The 16,289-nt window shown below is 39.5% G+C and overlaps 1 protein-coding gene across 2 annotated transcripts in view; it reads right to left on the reverse strand.

Annotated features, from left to right (window-relative positions):
• Positions 1 to 2,547: 2,547 nt before the first annotated feature.
• The window catches only part of LOC121433203 (fibroblast activation protein alpha), a 68,118-nt gene continuing 54,376 nt past the window's right edge, over positions 2,548 to 16,289 (reverse strand). Inside the window, exons 20-25 of one of the 2 annotated variants that reach the window (XM_041631547.1) lie at positions 14,476 to 14,530; positions 6,346 to 6,445; positions 5,174 to 5,238; positions 4,599 to 4,671; positions 4,217 to 4,290; positions 2,548 to 2,861 (exon numbers count right to left, since the gene is read on the reverse strand). In XM_041631547.1, coding sequence (XP_041487481.1) covers positions 2,757 to 2,861; positions 4,217 to 4,290; positions 4,599 to 4,671; positions 5,174 to 5,238; positions 6,346 to 6,445; positions 14,476 to 14,530 — 472 coding nt within the window. In that variant the 3' untranslated portion in view covers positions 2,548 to 2,756. Of the gene's footprint in view, positions 2,862 to 4,216; positions 4,291 to 4,504; positions 4,672 to 5,173; positions 5,239 to 6,345; positions 6,446 to 14,475; positions 14,531 to 16,289 lie in introns of both variants that reach the window. The other variant, XR_005972293.1, reaches the window with a different exon arrangement.

Consider the following 16,289-nt stretch of genomic DNA (forward strand, 5'->3'; position numbering starts at 1 on the left):
GAGTTTAACCAAATTTCCCATGCACCTGCTTCTGTTTCCTCACTCTTTCTAAGAAATATTGCGTTATCATTTAAAACTTTGAAACCTTGACAAGTAGTTAGCGGGCCAGGTCCACGGGGGAGGGGTTGAAATATTTTTTTACACACTTTTACGATTTCCTCTTATCGTGTATGAGGATTTTGTTTTTCTTTTAGTCACCCACAGTACGTAAAATAGTGATTTGTGTCTGTTAGTGAATGAGCTGATGAAAAACTTGGTTGTGGTAGGTGGATACTTTGTGATGTGCACTCCAAATAATCCAAGAGTAAAATGTGGAAAATAGAAATGTTACTATGTTAGTCTTTTTTTTTGTTGTTGTTTTGTTTTTAAAGAAAAGAGGTACTATTTTCTAGAAGTATCCTTTTAATCTGGCATTTTCTACTTAGAATAGCTCTCATTGTTGTTTATAGTCCTTCTATTCTCCCGTGCCCCAAAGAGAATCTAGTGGAGCAGGATAAAATGTAAATATTAAAGAATCTCCAGTCAAATTCCTGCCTTTCCCTCCTCAGAGTATGGCAATGTCTGGTACACAGCCAGATTCAGCAAATGTCTGTTGAATGAACCAGTCAATGAATGAACGAGTGTACAGTCAAAGCCCCAAGGAAGACCTAGATGTTTCTTCCTAAAGGGTCAGGCTAAGCGCCATCAAAAGTGATGCAGGACACCTCCTTCTCCCACGAGAAGAGAGGTATGATTGTAATGAACTGTTGGTGAGAATCCTCCGTTATAGTGCGTTGTAGGATTCAGGCCATGGAGAGTGCTGTTCATGACATATGGCTGTTCGTTACTGTTCTCTGTGCTGATGTCAGAAGCCTAAATCTACACATCTCCCACGTTACCTACTACTCCTTGGGGAAAGTATGGTTAAAGTATATTTTAATTTCATCTAATTTTTAATCATTTGGATTAAGATAGCCACAAACGGCTAGTGGCTACCCTAGACTCTCTCTGTGTGGTGAGACGTGAAGGAATATGGAATATTAGGAGAAATTCAGTTCTTATGGAGTTCTTATTGGAGAAAGGTTAGGAGAAGTCTGCATGGGAAAAATTGAGAAAGGATCGTGTGTCCACGTGCTGTGCAGTTGAGGTAAAGATTAATTTGTAAATAGGGGACTCCCTGGAGATGTCTAAGTAGGGAAATGACCTGATAGAAGTTGTCTTTTGGAAGTCACTTCTGTGTGCCCAGAAGCAAAGGTCTGAGGCTCAAAGTTATTTCTGTACATTAATATAGAAACTGGCTTTTCACATCCCACAAAAATGTGAAACTCAACTTGTTGATGTAACAAGGTTTCTGATAGACATCCTGTTAGTAAGTCTTAGGCAGAGTACCACAAGGAAATGCCTATTGGTTATTCTCTCCTCCCAAGCTGATAAAGGATAAGACCCTTCTGGGCTTGCTTCAGAGGCTGTGCTGTGGGGAACAGATACTCAGGGGGCCTCATTCTCTGTGGTCCAGGACATCAGCTTCTTTGTGTGGTGAGAGACAATCTTATGGAGGTATGAAGGGGCCTTCCAGCTCTCCATCTACTCTGCAGCCCTGTCGCTGGGGGAGGTGAGACTGGGTGGCCAGAGTGAGAAGCATCTTTCAAAACTGGGCAGCAGAAAGGATTTTGGGTTGAGGATTGTTTCATGCTCTGGAAAAAAAATGGTGACCTGTGAACCTTCAAGTACCTGTTCTTCACTTGGAGTGGGTCTTCCAGCTGTAAAAATGAGAGGAGGTTCTGAGGGTGTGGAACCTGTACCCAGAAAGGAAGACTTAATTTTGGGGGAGGGGTGGAGTACCGAGGGCAATCCAGAGCTGGGAAGCATAAATGAGATGCCCTCTCAACAGTGCTGAGTGGATGCTTCCAAATTCATTCCCGCTTATCTGCTGGTGTTCTGGTGTGGCAATCACAGAGATGGCAAACTACCCAGAGTTTCTAATCGATGATGGGCATTGTAGCTCTCTATTTTCCGAAATGAACTTTAGAATGTAAAACGTCAGAGGTAATAGATAGGTATATAGATGTAAATTGTTCTTGTTTAGATATCGTTGACAGTTTTATTTTTGTTGGTTTAACTTAGTAATTCAGTAATCTGAGGTAGAGTTTATTACTAATTCTATAGAAATTCAAAGTCATATCACTTCCAGTTTTAATGTATTTCTTAAAAGGAGCTTGGATTCAAAAGTCTGACTTTACCCTTATCAACATTAATTGGCAGTGCTTGAGAAATTTTTGGAATTAAAGTTAGTAAACATTTTTTAGAGGGACAGCAGAAAGTGAGGACTTCTCAGATTCGATCACTGCATGTGCAGAATGGTGCCTTCCTGTACTCTGTGCTATGTGTCCCAGTATTTGGGGTTCTCATTACAACCCCCTCCCCCGGCAAACTGCATCTAGTTTATCCTCCTCTATGAACACCAAATTAGTCAATTATTTTTCCCATAGAAGTCTTTTTCCACAGTACAGCACAGAGCCTGAAATTAGCGTCCACAAACGACAAGACATCACTTGAACTTCTGACTTTATTTCACCCCAAGTGAGCAGGAGATAAAACCATTGTGTCCAAAGTGAGATGCGTGGCTCCCTTCTTCTCTTCTTTCACAGAGTATAAGAAAATGTAAACAATATTGAGCTTGAACTTCGGAACCCTCCTTAATTGTTAGCGGCCTTTCCAATGTTCATGGTCCACGTCATCCACGCGAAACTCCCAGACTGGCTAGTACCCGCCTTGGTTCAGTCGGATAAAGAAAAGCATTGTTTGAGGAAGTGGGTCATGTGGATGTATAAGTGGTTGGTGGACCCGCGAGATGATAGGCCGTGGTTCTGGTCCGAGTACCACTGCAACACAAAGGAGAGAGGCAGGTTTTACCCCTGGAGCTACGGAACATGTCTCGCTTTGGCTTTCTTGGACTGTATAGTCACAGGAAGTTTCCTAATATTTTTGGAAGATTCTTTGAAGAACCCTTGAATAATACAATTGTTTGTAAGCAAACCTTGGGAGCAGGAAAACGTAGAGTTCTTATCAATATCCAGTAATGTTTTATATATTTTTTTTTTTAACTGTAGGTTTTACATTTTAAAGGATGAGCTCTTCTAACGGCCAGCATCCTGGGGATTAGAACCAAGAGTCTTGGCTCCCAGAACTGGTACATTAGGTCTGTTACTTTGGTTTTTGGCACTTTTGTTTTTCATGTGAAAAGTAAAAACAGTGTATTTAATTTTCCCTAGGATCCTGGTAGCTCAAAAGTTCCACAAGCTTTTGGCCTGTAAATCTAATTCTCTTTTTCAGAAAAATTCACCATGTAGTCTGTCACAATAACATAAATCCCTTTTATAGAACTTTAAAACACCATTGTAACAGAAAAAAAGGGCAATAACATAACTTAAAACTTCCTTGTTGGAGGGATTGCAGTAGGATAATTGCCTTCATTGCTTAAAGGTGGCAAAGGCCATGATGCAATATTATAAATTTCCCTAGGTGAATATTTTTTAGGAAGTCACAATAAACAAAGGCCACAAAACCTTATCTCACTTCTGGTAAATTATATTTTAAAAATACAAACTTCTAAAAGCTGAGGAACTCCCTTTCTGGAGTCCTGTCCAATACAAGCAATTGAGGGAGAAAATACATTTATTGAAGCAGGGACACCCCGGCTACCAATCTCTACTGTCAGTCTTGGCCTCATTGCCTTCTCTGATCCCATTCTGCATTCTTCTAGCAACCTGGAATGCATGTGCCAGGTCCTGAGCACAGACAGATGAACGGATTCTCTGGCTGAATGGAACTGTGGAAATTCACTGAGATTCTGGGAACATCTTGCAATTGCTTCTTACTGAATAAACAGAACCTTTTAGCTGCTTTGCTACTCCTAGGTTCTGTAGGAACTCTGATGCACCTACACCTATGCACACAGGACTTCAGAACCATTGCATATTTGAGCTGTTCAATCTTGCAAATTACCTTATTTTATATGATTCAGGCCAGTTTATATGGCATAGGTGGTTCGACTCTTGAGGGAATTCAGAAAAAAAGTCTATGATTCATTTACTAATACTCTGCTTTTTCTACTCACCAGCTGTGTTTTTCCCCCAGATTTGACTAAATAAATAACTATATAAATATATATGCAAGACCCCTGTCTCTTAGCATAGTAGTCAAAGGTCATGAACAAGGGTAAAACGGAATCACGTACCATGGCCTGGAAATCCACTTGTGCATTAACCAAAGCTTTAGCAATCTGTGCTGAGTTCTGGAAATGCACATTATCTGCAACAAAGAGAGAGCGAGAGCAAGAGAGAGAGAGAGAGAGAGAGAGAGAGAGAGAGAGAGAGTTAAAGTGCTGCTAAATACCAGAAAGCCTAGAGTGACAATGTACTGCCTGGAAATGAACACCGACAATTATCTAGTCATGCATTTGACATTGTCAACAGCGAGCAATCACGCTCAGCTATGGAAATGTCCCTGACTCTTAGGTACTGACCCTGAGCGCAGGCATAGGAAGATGCTTAATGTTTCTTAAACAAAGTGATGCTGGCTCAGTATTTTTATGTGTAAGAGTCTTGCTTAAACCTCACCATCTGCTGTTCCGTGGATGAGAAGATAGTCTACATTTCTGAAATATTCTGCTCTTGCCATCACAGTTGAATTCTGGAAAAGAAGAAAAATTAACATTTTAGTTGCTGCAAAGTTCTAATAGAAAACTAGCTAAATCATTGTGCAATGGACTTCGCACCAATACTGAAATTATGTATTGCTTTGGTTGATAAATATTTAAGAGTCAGAGCAACACATTTTCATCATCATTTGCATTACTTCCATCTGATTCTTAGTTTGAAAAACTGAAAGTTTATGTGTCATATGTTACATATGAGTGAGACCTTAGGCATAAATGATGCCCGCTCAAGCTGTGTAGGCGTTGGGGGTGGGGAGGGGAGATGAGAAAAGGGAGGTTAGGGAAAGGAGCATGGCGAAAGAATAGAATCCCCAAAGAGCAGCGCTTCATTCTAGTGATGCGCTCCAGTTTAACAAAAGATCATAATTTTTCCCTGGGGATCCAGAACTGATTCTGCAAAACTCTGAATCACTGTTTTAGAATGACTTAACACATTCGAAATACATTAGTGGCCTAGATACAATGGGAAACGCTTACTTTATAGTGCGCGAGATTATCATCCTTTGTCGGGAGGCCCATGAATCGCTCTGTGTAGATGGATGCTGTGAAAAGACGCCCGTGTGTGTTATTTCCACTTTCTACATGTCACTTCACAACCTTACGAAACTCCTACATTAGCTACAGTGCCCTCGTCCTCCCACGAGGAGTCTTTGAGGCGAGCTCTTGTTTTCCTTGCTATCCTGCGTGGCCTCAAGGAAGGTGTCCTTTCCGTAACTCACTGAGGCCTGAGAAACAACGCAAAAAAATATTTATGGAAACATGAGCATCTAAGAGTTTCCTTTCACAGGCTGCTCTTAAGCTTTTCCATGTACTCTCCTTGGGGGATTGTCGAGATGGAAACGGCCTCATTTTATTTTAAACTAAAGTGCAAATTCCACCACCTCTGGTTCCTTCACTGGTGTCTTGTTGCATCTGGGATGACAACGTGTCTCCCAAATTTGCTCGACGCAACATCATGCGCACATATTCAAACACACAAACACATACCTTTCTGAATAAAGAATTTTTTGTAAGGCATGAATGTCTCATTTTTACTCCAGCATGAGAGAGTCTAGAAGCTCTTTAAAATTTTGTTTTTGCACGGTTATTAGAGTTCCTTTCAAATAAGCATTCTGCATTGAGGTTAATCACGAAAACAGGCACACACAGGAATGGATACTTTTCAATTACATGCACATGCACGTGCGCGCGCACACACACATGTATTTTTTTTCTCTTGACTTGTGAAGTAAAGGAGCTGTGCTCCACACTGTAGTGTGAAGGTGAATTCCTTGGCCCCCAGCCTGACTTTGCAAAAGATTTGCTTAAAAGCTGTCATTGCTGGAGTTATGTGCCTTCAAAAACAGAGTTAGCTCTGGTGTTAAAGATTTGCTTTAACAGGGACTCAAAGTTTCTGGGAAAAAATAAGATATACCGGATTTCTGAAGAATCCTTCCTCTTATGATCTTGAAGAGATCTTCTGAACCACTAAAGGTGGTCACAGCAAAATAATAATGAGTTATAGGAATAGCCTCGTTTATAGATTATATTTTTCCCCAGTGATGCTTGGGTGAACTTTAACTACATAATTTGTTTTCCTAGCAACCTCAAATACAGAGTAATTATGTGTTAAATGTTTTCGCGGCAATGTTTATGAAATGTTTCCATACCGTAATATTCCCAGCTGGAGACGGGAGCCACTGCTATCCCACACTTGAAAAGACCCGTTCCGGATGCAAGGGCCAGGGATGAAACATAACCTCCGTAGGACTGTAGAGACATTGTTATTGGTCAGCTCCGAATGCATGCGCAGAAGCTTCTCAGCTGTTATTAAAGCTAACCTACTCACAATAAAGACCGGGGGAGCTGGGAGGGTATGCATAGAGTAATTAAATGCTCACCTTGCACCCCAGAGGCAAGCGCCACTAAAAATTTTATCTCTGATAATAACAGACTCCCTGAAAACAGGGTAGGCAATGTTTAGAAGAAATATGTTATTACAAGGTTTCTATAAAAACACAAAACAAATTGTCCATTTAGATCTTTCTAACTAGGACTTTGTTAGAAAGAAAAAAATAACAAACAAAAACCAAGTTTCTTCTTGAAAGAGATGCATAGAAAAAGAGAATGGTTTCCAAATGCAAAGGTGAGATGCTTTCTGCAGTTCCCAAGAGGCCCATGAGGCAGAACTCGCATCTACGTTTTTACCTCGTTCATTAACAGGGCACAACTGGAGTTTGTGCTATTTTGAGGCATTCTAACACAGCAACTCAAAAGAAGGAAAATTGCTGGTGTCCTTCAAGCCCTTCCATGTCTAACAAATTTCACAGAAAAGTAAAGAAATGCTAAAGGAGACGCGGGGCAGAGCTGGGAGTACTTTAGGTCTCACAGAATTCTTTCTCCAAGTAATCGGTGGGGGGGGGGGCATTTCAGGAACAGCTCTGTGAACAGAATGTGTATGTGGCTTAGCAAGCAGAAGAAATAAATAGGACATCACAAGGGTTTATTTTTTTTTTCCTCTTGGAAAGCAAATCTTGCCTGTACAGATAAGTTTGGAAGAGTTGCTAGTACTGGGTACATGATCTAAGCGGACTTCTAAAAGATGGACAAAAACCAAGGCACACAGGAGATTAGAAAGTCATTCCCTGTGCTTTTGTGGGCCCTGATGCAGGGACATCTGTCCGCATCACATGGGACCTTGTGAATTTCCCTCTGCAGCCATGCAAATCATGCCTCCTCCTAAGCTGTTAGTCTTTAGAGAGGGGTGGGGACAGAGAAGGGGGACAGGAGCAAAGAGGGGCAAGTGGGCCCATTCTTCACCAATGAAATATAAGCTGTGGAAGATGAGCTAAGAATCTCATTGAATTTAACAGTTAAATGAAGAATCCTCTAAGTGGTTTGTGGTTTTGTGTTTCCATCTCTGGGGAATTTTATAGAGGGCCTTTGGCTGCAAAACACAGAATAAAATAGGCTACTCCAATTATACCATGGCCTCTTTTTATTATATTTGGAGGAGAACTAAGCTAGGTTTTAATAGGGGAAAATATATTTTAAAAGCAGAAGGAACATTTTGGTTTTAAAATCACTTTGGTAAGTGAAATTTTCTATATGATTTGAAATTTCACTTATGAAAATAATTTGCTTTAAGTAGTAGGACAGCAAGAACCCGCTCCTGGATAGAAAGGATTTCTTCCCTCTTTAATTTCAATTTCAAATGAAAGCTGAGTAAACTTGAGAGCTTCATCAAACACTATTGTTTATGATTTTATTGGAAAAGAGTATTTACTAAAACAATAACATTGGATATGGACTCTCCTCTCCACGCTTGAGAGCAGAGAATAACACAGCATGACATTGAAATGCCTACTCCGTATCAAAATCTTCTCGGATGTTTGCGTTCAGAACCTCAGGCATTATTAATTTGTACTAACTCAGGAGTGTGTTATAGCACTATGTTTAAATAGCTATTTTCTGTTTTAAGGGTAGAATACAAATATTGTCCAGGAATTAATAATAGCAAAATCTTACTGTATACAGAGCACAGCTAGAGAAGTTTAGGCTTTAAGTGCCCGGGTGGCTGGGAAAAACTATTCCCACTGTACAAATGAAGAGCCGAAAAAAAAAAAAAAAAAAAAAAAAACCACATTGACTTTCTCTGTTCTCTCAGGAGTGTGGGTCTCCTAGGCAGAGTGGGTGGTTACTGTAAGAAAAGAACCCACAGAGCAGATTGGCCAAGAGAATTCTAGAATTGTGTCCTTTGCACTTAGATGCCTTGCCATTTTGTTTAAATGAAGTATGCTTTTAAAATCATTCCTGGAAGGGCACAGAATTTTAAATCAGGGGTATGGGTGTTCTTATTTAAGCTATCATACATTTTGGAACATTTTTTTCCTACCAACAATAACAATAACTAGCTAACACTTGTCTGGCCCAGGAGTTCACTGCGATGCTCTTTGAGGTTCCTCACCATCTGTCCCATCTTTACCCATCCAGCCCCCCATCCCTGCTTTGCCTTTCTTCCACTTTGTTCCTTGGATCTCTTGTTCTTTGAACTCTGGCAATGGCGACTGACCTGAGGACATTTGCCAATCCTGTGACTTCCTGTCTGGCTAGCTCTTTCCCCAGAAAGTGCCTGTCCTCAGCCCCCTTGTTCACTCTTCTTCAGGTCATCGCTCAAATGTGACTTCCAAAGACCTCTGCAGCCATTTTGTTTCAAATCATGCAAGCATACTAGCCCTTCATTATGCTCCTTCCTTCTTCTATTCTGCATTTTTTAGATAGCTCTTACCATTGCTCAACATTTTTGTATTGTACTCATTTACTTTTCTTCCTTTCTCTCCCACTATTCTCCAACTTCATGAGTAGAGACTTTTGCTTGTTTTGCCTATGGATCTATTCCCAACACTGGAAAAAATGGCCTTATAAACAGGAGGGATGTTTATACACATTTTTACTAAAAGTATGATTCCACTGTTATATCCTGTAATCCCCATGGAGACCAGGGGGAGAAATTGTTGATGCATTTCATAATGGAGTAGCTATACCTCAGAATTCATGGTGAATTCATAATGGTGGCATGGTGGAATCAGTAAAAAGCAGAGTTGGGGCTCAAACCTAGACGATCTGTCTTAGCAACCCATAGCATTTCCTGTCTTCCCACACCAGAGAGACTTCTTCTGGAAGAAATAATATAGTCTAACGTGGTCTCTTATTAGAAGTGTATTCATCCTACATTTACATCCTTCTCACATAGCAATTCAAATTGCTTATAATTAGTCACTGCAAGAGAAAGGAACTAAGATTAAATAATGAACTGATGCTTATTCAACACCACCTGGCTAGGTCTATACTAACAAAGCAATGCCTGAAAATGTAGCTTCTTTTTCTAATAGTTTAGGCAAAGCTCTCTCTGCTCCTGAACAGTAAGAATATTGCTTCAATTTTTTCATTGCATTCAACATTTTAAGACTACTGATGTTATAAGCTTTCTTCCGCAGTGCTGAGCATTTCAACCTCACCCTGTTCTCTGTCCCACATGCTAATAGCCTTTCTTCAGAGCAAAACCCTAACGTGTCTCTAAGGACTGCCAAATGTCCCAAGGGCAAAATCACTTCTTAACCACCATGATAGAGACATAACAGATATTTAACAACCACCTAAAATGAGGGTTATAAATCTTTGGTTACATAATCCAGTTCATAAAAAGTGGTGTTGAAAGTGCCTCTCTTTCTGTCTTTAAGTCCATATCTTGGAAGAAAATATAGGATTTGAAGCTTATTTTACAAACCAGTTGTAAATAGTATTAGCTGGGTTGGCCATGACCTATTTGACAGGCGGCAGAAATACTTACTATTACCCAGAAAAAAGATACCTTTCTTCCTGATATGAAACATTAACACCAACCTTTTGACTTAGTCTGCAAGGGAAAAGGCTATGGCCTCTTTCCAGTGCCTGCCTCTCTGGCTAACTGCAGGCCTTTGCAATTTGTGCCCAGTTTTATCATTTCAGATCCCTTTTCGATCCTCAAAGTGCCTTCTAGTCTATGGCATTATCTTTCTAAGACACCTGTACAGGGGTATTATTAATGACAACAGCTCTTCTCATAGAGATATCCATGAAATCATATTTTTTCATACTATCAATATGTGCTTACGGAAAGAGAAGGCATCAATAATTGTGGAATAAAATATTTTTTGTGCTAAACAAAAAAGTTTAACAATTCTTTACTAGTCTTTCATGGAGACTAAACACACTACTCTTAATAAACGTCTATTTCCCAAACTGTTGGACTATAGAATATTTTCCTGGAAAAAAATCTCCTGGTATGAGTGGGACAATTTTGGGGAGAACATTAAGGTATAGGATTAATTTTGAGACCCATTTCACTCTCTAGGCATCCTCAAGAGAATGTGGCTAAGAAGGTCAAAGGGTGGATTCTGCTTCTGTTGCCTTGCTAAATGGACACGTTATCTGACTTTGCTTTAAAAATGATGTTTATGCCCACACATTAGCACTGCTCCCTGTGGTTTTTCATAAAAGCCACTTTTGCAGTGGGCAATAATTAATGAGGAGACTAGTGAGAATAAGTCCTGAAAATAAGGGCAAGTAAGTGACATTTATTACTTCCTTCAAGGCTCAGAGAACGCTGTAGATTGGATGAGAAGACAGAAAGAATTTAAAGAGACCAAAGGCACAAAAAAGTTGTTGATGTGGAAGTTGTGTTCAGTTACTCAAAGTAACTGCAGTTAACCTGAACAAGATCTGCACAAGATCAGGTCTGTCAGCATTTTCATCATACATGGAGAGGGATTCAGGAAACCTCACTCTCTGTGGGGTGATTGGCAGTTAATAACTGCTGGGGGAGGAGAGTCATTTATTTAGTGGTATAGTCACTGAAATATTGCCCATGTTATATCCTAGTAAACACGTGTCCACAACTCACGCTAGTGCAACAACCTTAATAAAAATCAGTGAGTCAAAAGCAAAAAAAAAAAAAAAAAGAATAACACCAAAGAAAAAAACCCAATAAGCAAAACCATCTCAAAGATCATGCAAGTATGAGGAGGGCTTGTTGGGAAAAGGTTTTGGAGGTAGATGGTAGGAACAGAGAGAGGGTAATAAAGGGTGTAAATGACCAAAGTTCATATATGAACATTGGTCATATAAATAGTGTGTGTGTATGTATGTGTATTATATATAATGTATGTATGTAATATACCATATGCACAATTGTGAAGTACTAAAAAACAAAAAATATTAGAATGGCAATATTTCAAATAACATTGGAATTTGTGCGGCCTAACCAAAGTTGTTAGTTAAGAAACAATTAAAATTACTTAATTAGAAACTGCCCAGCCTGAGAGCATAGACCAGAGGCATCAGCATTTCCTGGAATCTGCTCAGAAATGGAATCTCTGAGCTCAAATAGACTCTCTGATGGTAAGGAACTGGACACTGTGTTTTAAGAAGTTTTTTGGGGGATTATACTCAGACACCTTACATTAGAGAAGTTCTGGTTTAATGACACATGAAGAAATTGAAATCAAATAAGGTCATTGCAGATGGCAGTCACTACTTAGCCATTAGAAGTGGAAAAATAATTCACTAATCAAGAGAATGTTGAGCTTAGAGAGATTAAAGGTAGGAAGTAACTCTTCTGAGCTTTCTAATTTGGGTGACTCGGTAGATGAGGGTCTTCAGTGTTGATGAGGGCTTGTTTTAAGATTAGCTTGGAGTAAATGAAACTTGAAGCCCATGAATGTCATATCCTAGGTTTGTGGGTTAAAATCTGGGTCTTCTACTCTATTGAATGTCATCTCCTGAAGGAGAGATACCTGGTAAGCTGCTGAAGTATAAGACTCAGAAGAGAAGTGAGTACAAATGGCCAGCCATCATCTTTGAAACCACAGAGTTTGCTCCAATGGTTTACAAAATATTGATGTATGGGTTACGGCCACACTCAGAAACATACTAACATTTAAGGAACTTATAGACTGCTGTGGTCTCAGAGGCACAAATTGTAAAAGGCCACACACATTCCCTTTCATGTGGCCTAAAAGGTCCTGGTTACTTCATGACCTACTTCTCCTGACATATCTCCAAACTTCTCTTCATGATTCTTTAGACTTTCAAAGTTGAACATATTCTTGATCAACTCAAACATGCATCTTTGCTTTATCAAAACCAGGATAAATGTGGTCTTCACATTCTCAAATGCTCATTTACTAAGCTATTTTTGCCCATCAAAGACTCTGACTCACTTCTGACGTCTCTATTAGCTCTCACAGGCACAATTAACCTCTTTTCTTTCTGTTGTTTTGTACGATGAGTTATAAACCATTGCTTTCGAATTTTGCCCGTATGAGGGTCAAATCTGTACCTTATTCACCCTTTTGTCCACAAAGAAGTTAGCATGAGGGCTGAGGATGTGATTCTGTTGGTACAGAGCTTGCCTAGCAGGTGTGAAGACCAAGTTAGAGCTCTAAGACCACATAAAAATGGGAAAGCAGTGCACGTCTGTCATCCCAGCACTTGGGAGGTACAGTCAGGATGATCAGAAGTTCCAGGTCATTCTCAGATATATAGGCAGTTGCAAGTTAAGCTGAGATGCATGAGACTATGTCTGCAAAAAGAAAATAAATTGCTTAACATAAGACCTAGTTGAGATATAATGGAAATTTACAAGGATGAAGGGATAGATGAATCAGAGATCAGAAATATGGGCTATTAAGAATGGAGTTGTGCAAAACTCGAAGAACAGGTACAAAAGGAGATGTAGTATTATATCTTTTTGCACCTTGTTTTCTCTAGCTGACTGGGGCCTCTTAAGCATGGCAGGCAATCTACTCCTTGCTGTCTCCTTTTGAACATGCTCACAGTCTGCTTCATGGTAACTGCCATGCGAGAACGTAAGCAGTGCCGGGAGACGAACAGATTTATGTCTTTGACGGCATTGACACAATCCGGTAGGGTAAGAGTCTCTTATTGAAGGAGTCTGGGCTGATACGGATGTACTGAGGGGCGATGTGTGGGTTTTCAATCATCCCACATAGAAGAGTCTCTACCAAACTAATCCATAACCATATTCTATAAATGAAATGGAAAGTTCTAACTTATGGTTACTCAGAGCCTGCAGCAAAATAAAAGCACAGTTCTAAGTAAAATGTTAATGATTTTGTACAGTATTTGCTTAAAATGAGACTCTGTCAAAGACTGACTTTAGGAATTTCACAAAAATGGGTGCTAGGAAAGATCTTATCTGAAATATTCCCCTATAAAAATATTTCACTTGTTTTTACCCATTTGAATCCCAACTCTGTTTAGATACGTAACGTTAGATAGTTTTGAGAAGGACAAATTGGCTTGAAATAACAACTTTCTCCAAATTCCTAACTCTTTTTCTTCTGGCCACTGAGCTGGGAGTTCAGCTGGATCCTGCAGGTCCCTCTCCATGTGTGTCTCATTCCGTCCATCTTGTGCAGGCCTCTCTCAGAGAAATCAGCCAAGAAAAACAACCCAAGCTCACCCGACCACAAACTGACTTTCAAATGTACAAATTCAGACCAAAAGGTAAAGCAGGCAAACTTCTCTGAAGGGTAATTATCATCATTTGTAATGGGCAAACCTAAACTCTTTTTACTATTTCTCTAGAGTGTCTTCACCAGTGACTTCACGACTCACGACTAATCACTTCTGCCACTCATTTTTGTGTTTATTTTCAATAAATACATCACTCCTAAAACATGGGAGGGAGTTCCATATCCATAACCAGTATCTAGGTAGCCAAATAATGCTTCTCTTCAAGTTAGCAAAAGTTCATATTGGGTCTACTAGGAGAATCTGATTGTCCAAAAAGAGAAAAATGTCAAACAGCCCTGGTAGGACTACACTGAGCTAAATAAAATGCTCTGAAAGTTTCTATAATTTCATACTTTAACTCAGCTTTTCATCAAAATGAAACATAAAACATACAATAGCTATTAAATTCAAAATCAGAGAGGCAGTCAAACCTTTGATAGGCATAGTTCTGTTTGGTATGTTATAATTCAGCACCAAAAATTAAGTAAAAATATGTCAATTATGAGTTCATTTGTTATACAAAGAAGAAATTGAATTAAAGAAAGGAACAAACACTTAAAACCACCACTTCAGGGCTGATATTATCCAAATTGACTGTTTCTATTGACAGATTAAATTATGTTGCAACACTGACATTTCATGAAAAACCTTCTAAGCGAACACTTCAGAAAACGAGGATTACCAAACTGAATAACAGGCAGGGAACTTATAAAACAACTCACCCAGCCCCATATGGCTATTCTTTTTTCATCAATGAAACCCATTTCTATGAATTTTCTAAAGTGAAAGAAACAAATTTTTAGAATTTTAATTGTGTACACATGACATTTACTTCATTATACAAGCATTTTTAATCCAAAGATTTAATAGAAACGCTTCATTTCTTTGTTTAAACACGTGCATAATAAGGCTGCATTTACAAATAAGTAAAATAAAAGTATCATGTTTTCTGCAGAGAATAAAAGGATCATTTTAGGCTCTGTTCTTTATCTGCAGCGATCCCAGTGCCCTCAGGAGATTAAACCTTGTTTGAACCTTTTTTGTCAAAGCCTGTCCTCAGATTGCCTCATTAGAACACAATGGCTCCACTAAGAAGTACCTAATTTCCCAAATCCTTGGGTCTTGGAAGGATTTTTGTTTCATTTTGATTCAATTTTTAATACATTTGTATCACCTTATTTGCTTAGTTGTTGATACTCATTTTGATGTTAAGTCCTATTCAGAGGACAAAAAACAACCATCCTTCTTGACATTCATAAACAGGAGTCTCCAATTTACCATTGTATGGACAATTGTGTATTGTAATTAGGAACAATTCAAATGTTGAATTGATTTGCTTGGCTCCATCCCATTTCCAAGAAGTTTTGAAAACATTCTTTTCCTCGGGAATAATGAACTATAAGATAAACAACCTTTAAAAGTCTCAGGAAACATCTAGTCAACACAAAGCAAGGCATGCTGGTCACTTGTACCTCAATTCCCCAGTATAAAAGAGAAAATGAGATTTATTTGGGGGAATAGGTTGATAAAGCCTAAATACAACTTTAGAAACAGAGAGAAGCAAGAGAGATAGGTGTGATGGGAGTGGGCGGGCTCTAGAGAATGACACAGCAGGGGGAAGAAGGGAACCCAGAGACAGCCCCAGAAAATACAGCGGTGTGGCCTCTGGTTTCTGTTAATGGCTTTGTCTGCTATCCAGAAGTGGAGAACAAGTGTGTTCTGTTAGTTGAATAATGGGCTCTCCTTTTCTTTTGTTGTTCTGGGCATAGAACCTAGGTCTTTAGGTATCCTATGCTAGCGCCCTACCTCTGAGTTCTTTTTGCCAGCTCTGTAGAGTTACTTAAAGGGATTTTATAGCAACCATTTTTCTCATTGCATCGACTCAGCATGCACGTTTCTGACGAATTGAGGAGTTGGGCAAATGCCCGGGACAAACAGATGGGAAGAGGCCCCGTTAGTCACAGCTTACCCGACACGAATTCTGAAGGACACTGAGTGTACAGGGAAGAAACGGAGTAGCAAATGGAAAATTGCTACCTGAGTGGAAGCTGATCAAGGGAAAGCGAGCAAGAACGCAAAAATATGTGGCCCTCCAGCCATTCTCACGCAAATTTCAAAACCCAAATGAGGGACGAGAAGGTTCACTTTCTTGTTTTAAAAAAATATATATAGTTCCGCTACTGGTGTTGGAAGATGGCCCTGAGCCATAAAATTGCTCAGGATTTTATGATCTCCCAGAAGCTAACAATCATTCTGCCTTGCATCTGGGGCACAAAGCAAATAACAGGTGATCCATGGGAGCAGGAAATTCTTATCCGTGCCCTTCCTAGGTGTATTCTGAAAGGATGACATTTACAGGAAATGATAGGAGCAGTGGTTAACATGGAAATGAAACATTAACACTTAATGTGGCAGGACTAGGTTAAAGGTTAGCTAGATAACACGAGCCTTTTGAGATCAACAGGGCTCTGTAAATTTCATTTCCAAAATCTGAAAAGCTTCCTGGAAGGTTATCAGAAAGAACTGATAATATGGT

The sequence above is a fragment of the Microtus oregoni genome, unplaced genomic scaffold, assembly GCF_018167655.1.
Source record: "Microtus oregoni isolate MIOR12 unplaced genomic scaffold, Mior012 000037F_ref0000500, whole genome shotgun sequence".
NCBI lineage: Eukaryota > Metazoa > Chordata > Mammalia > Rodentia > Cricetidae > Microtus > Microtus oregoni.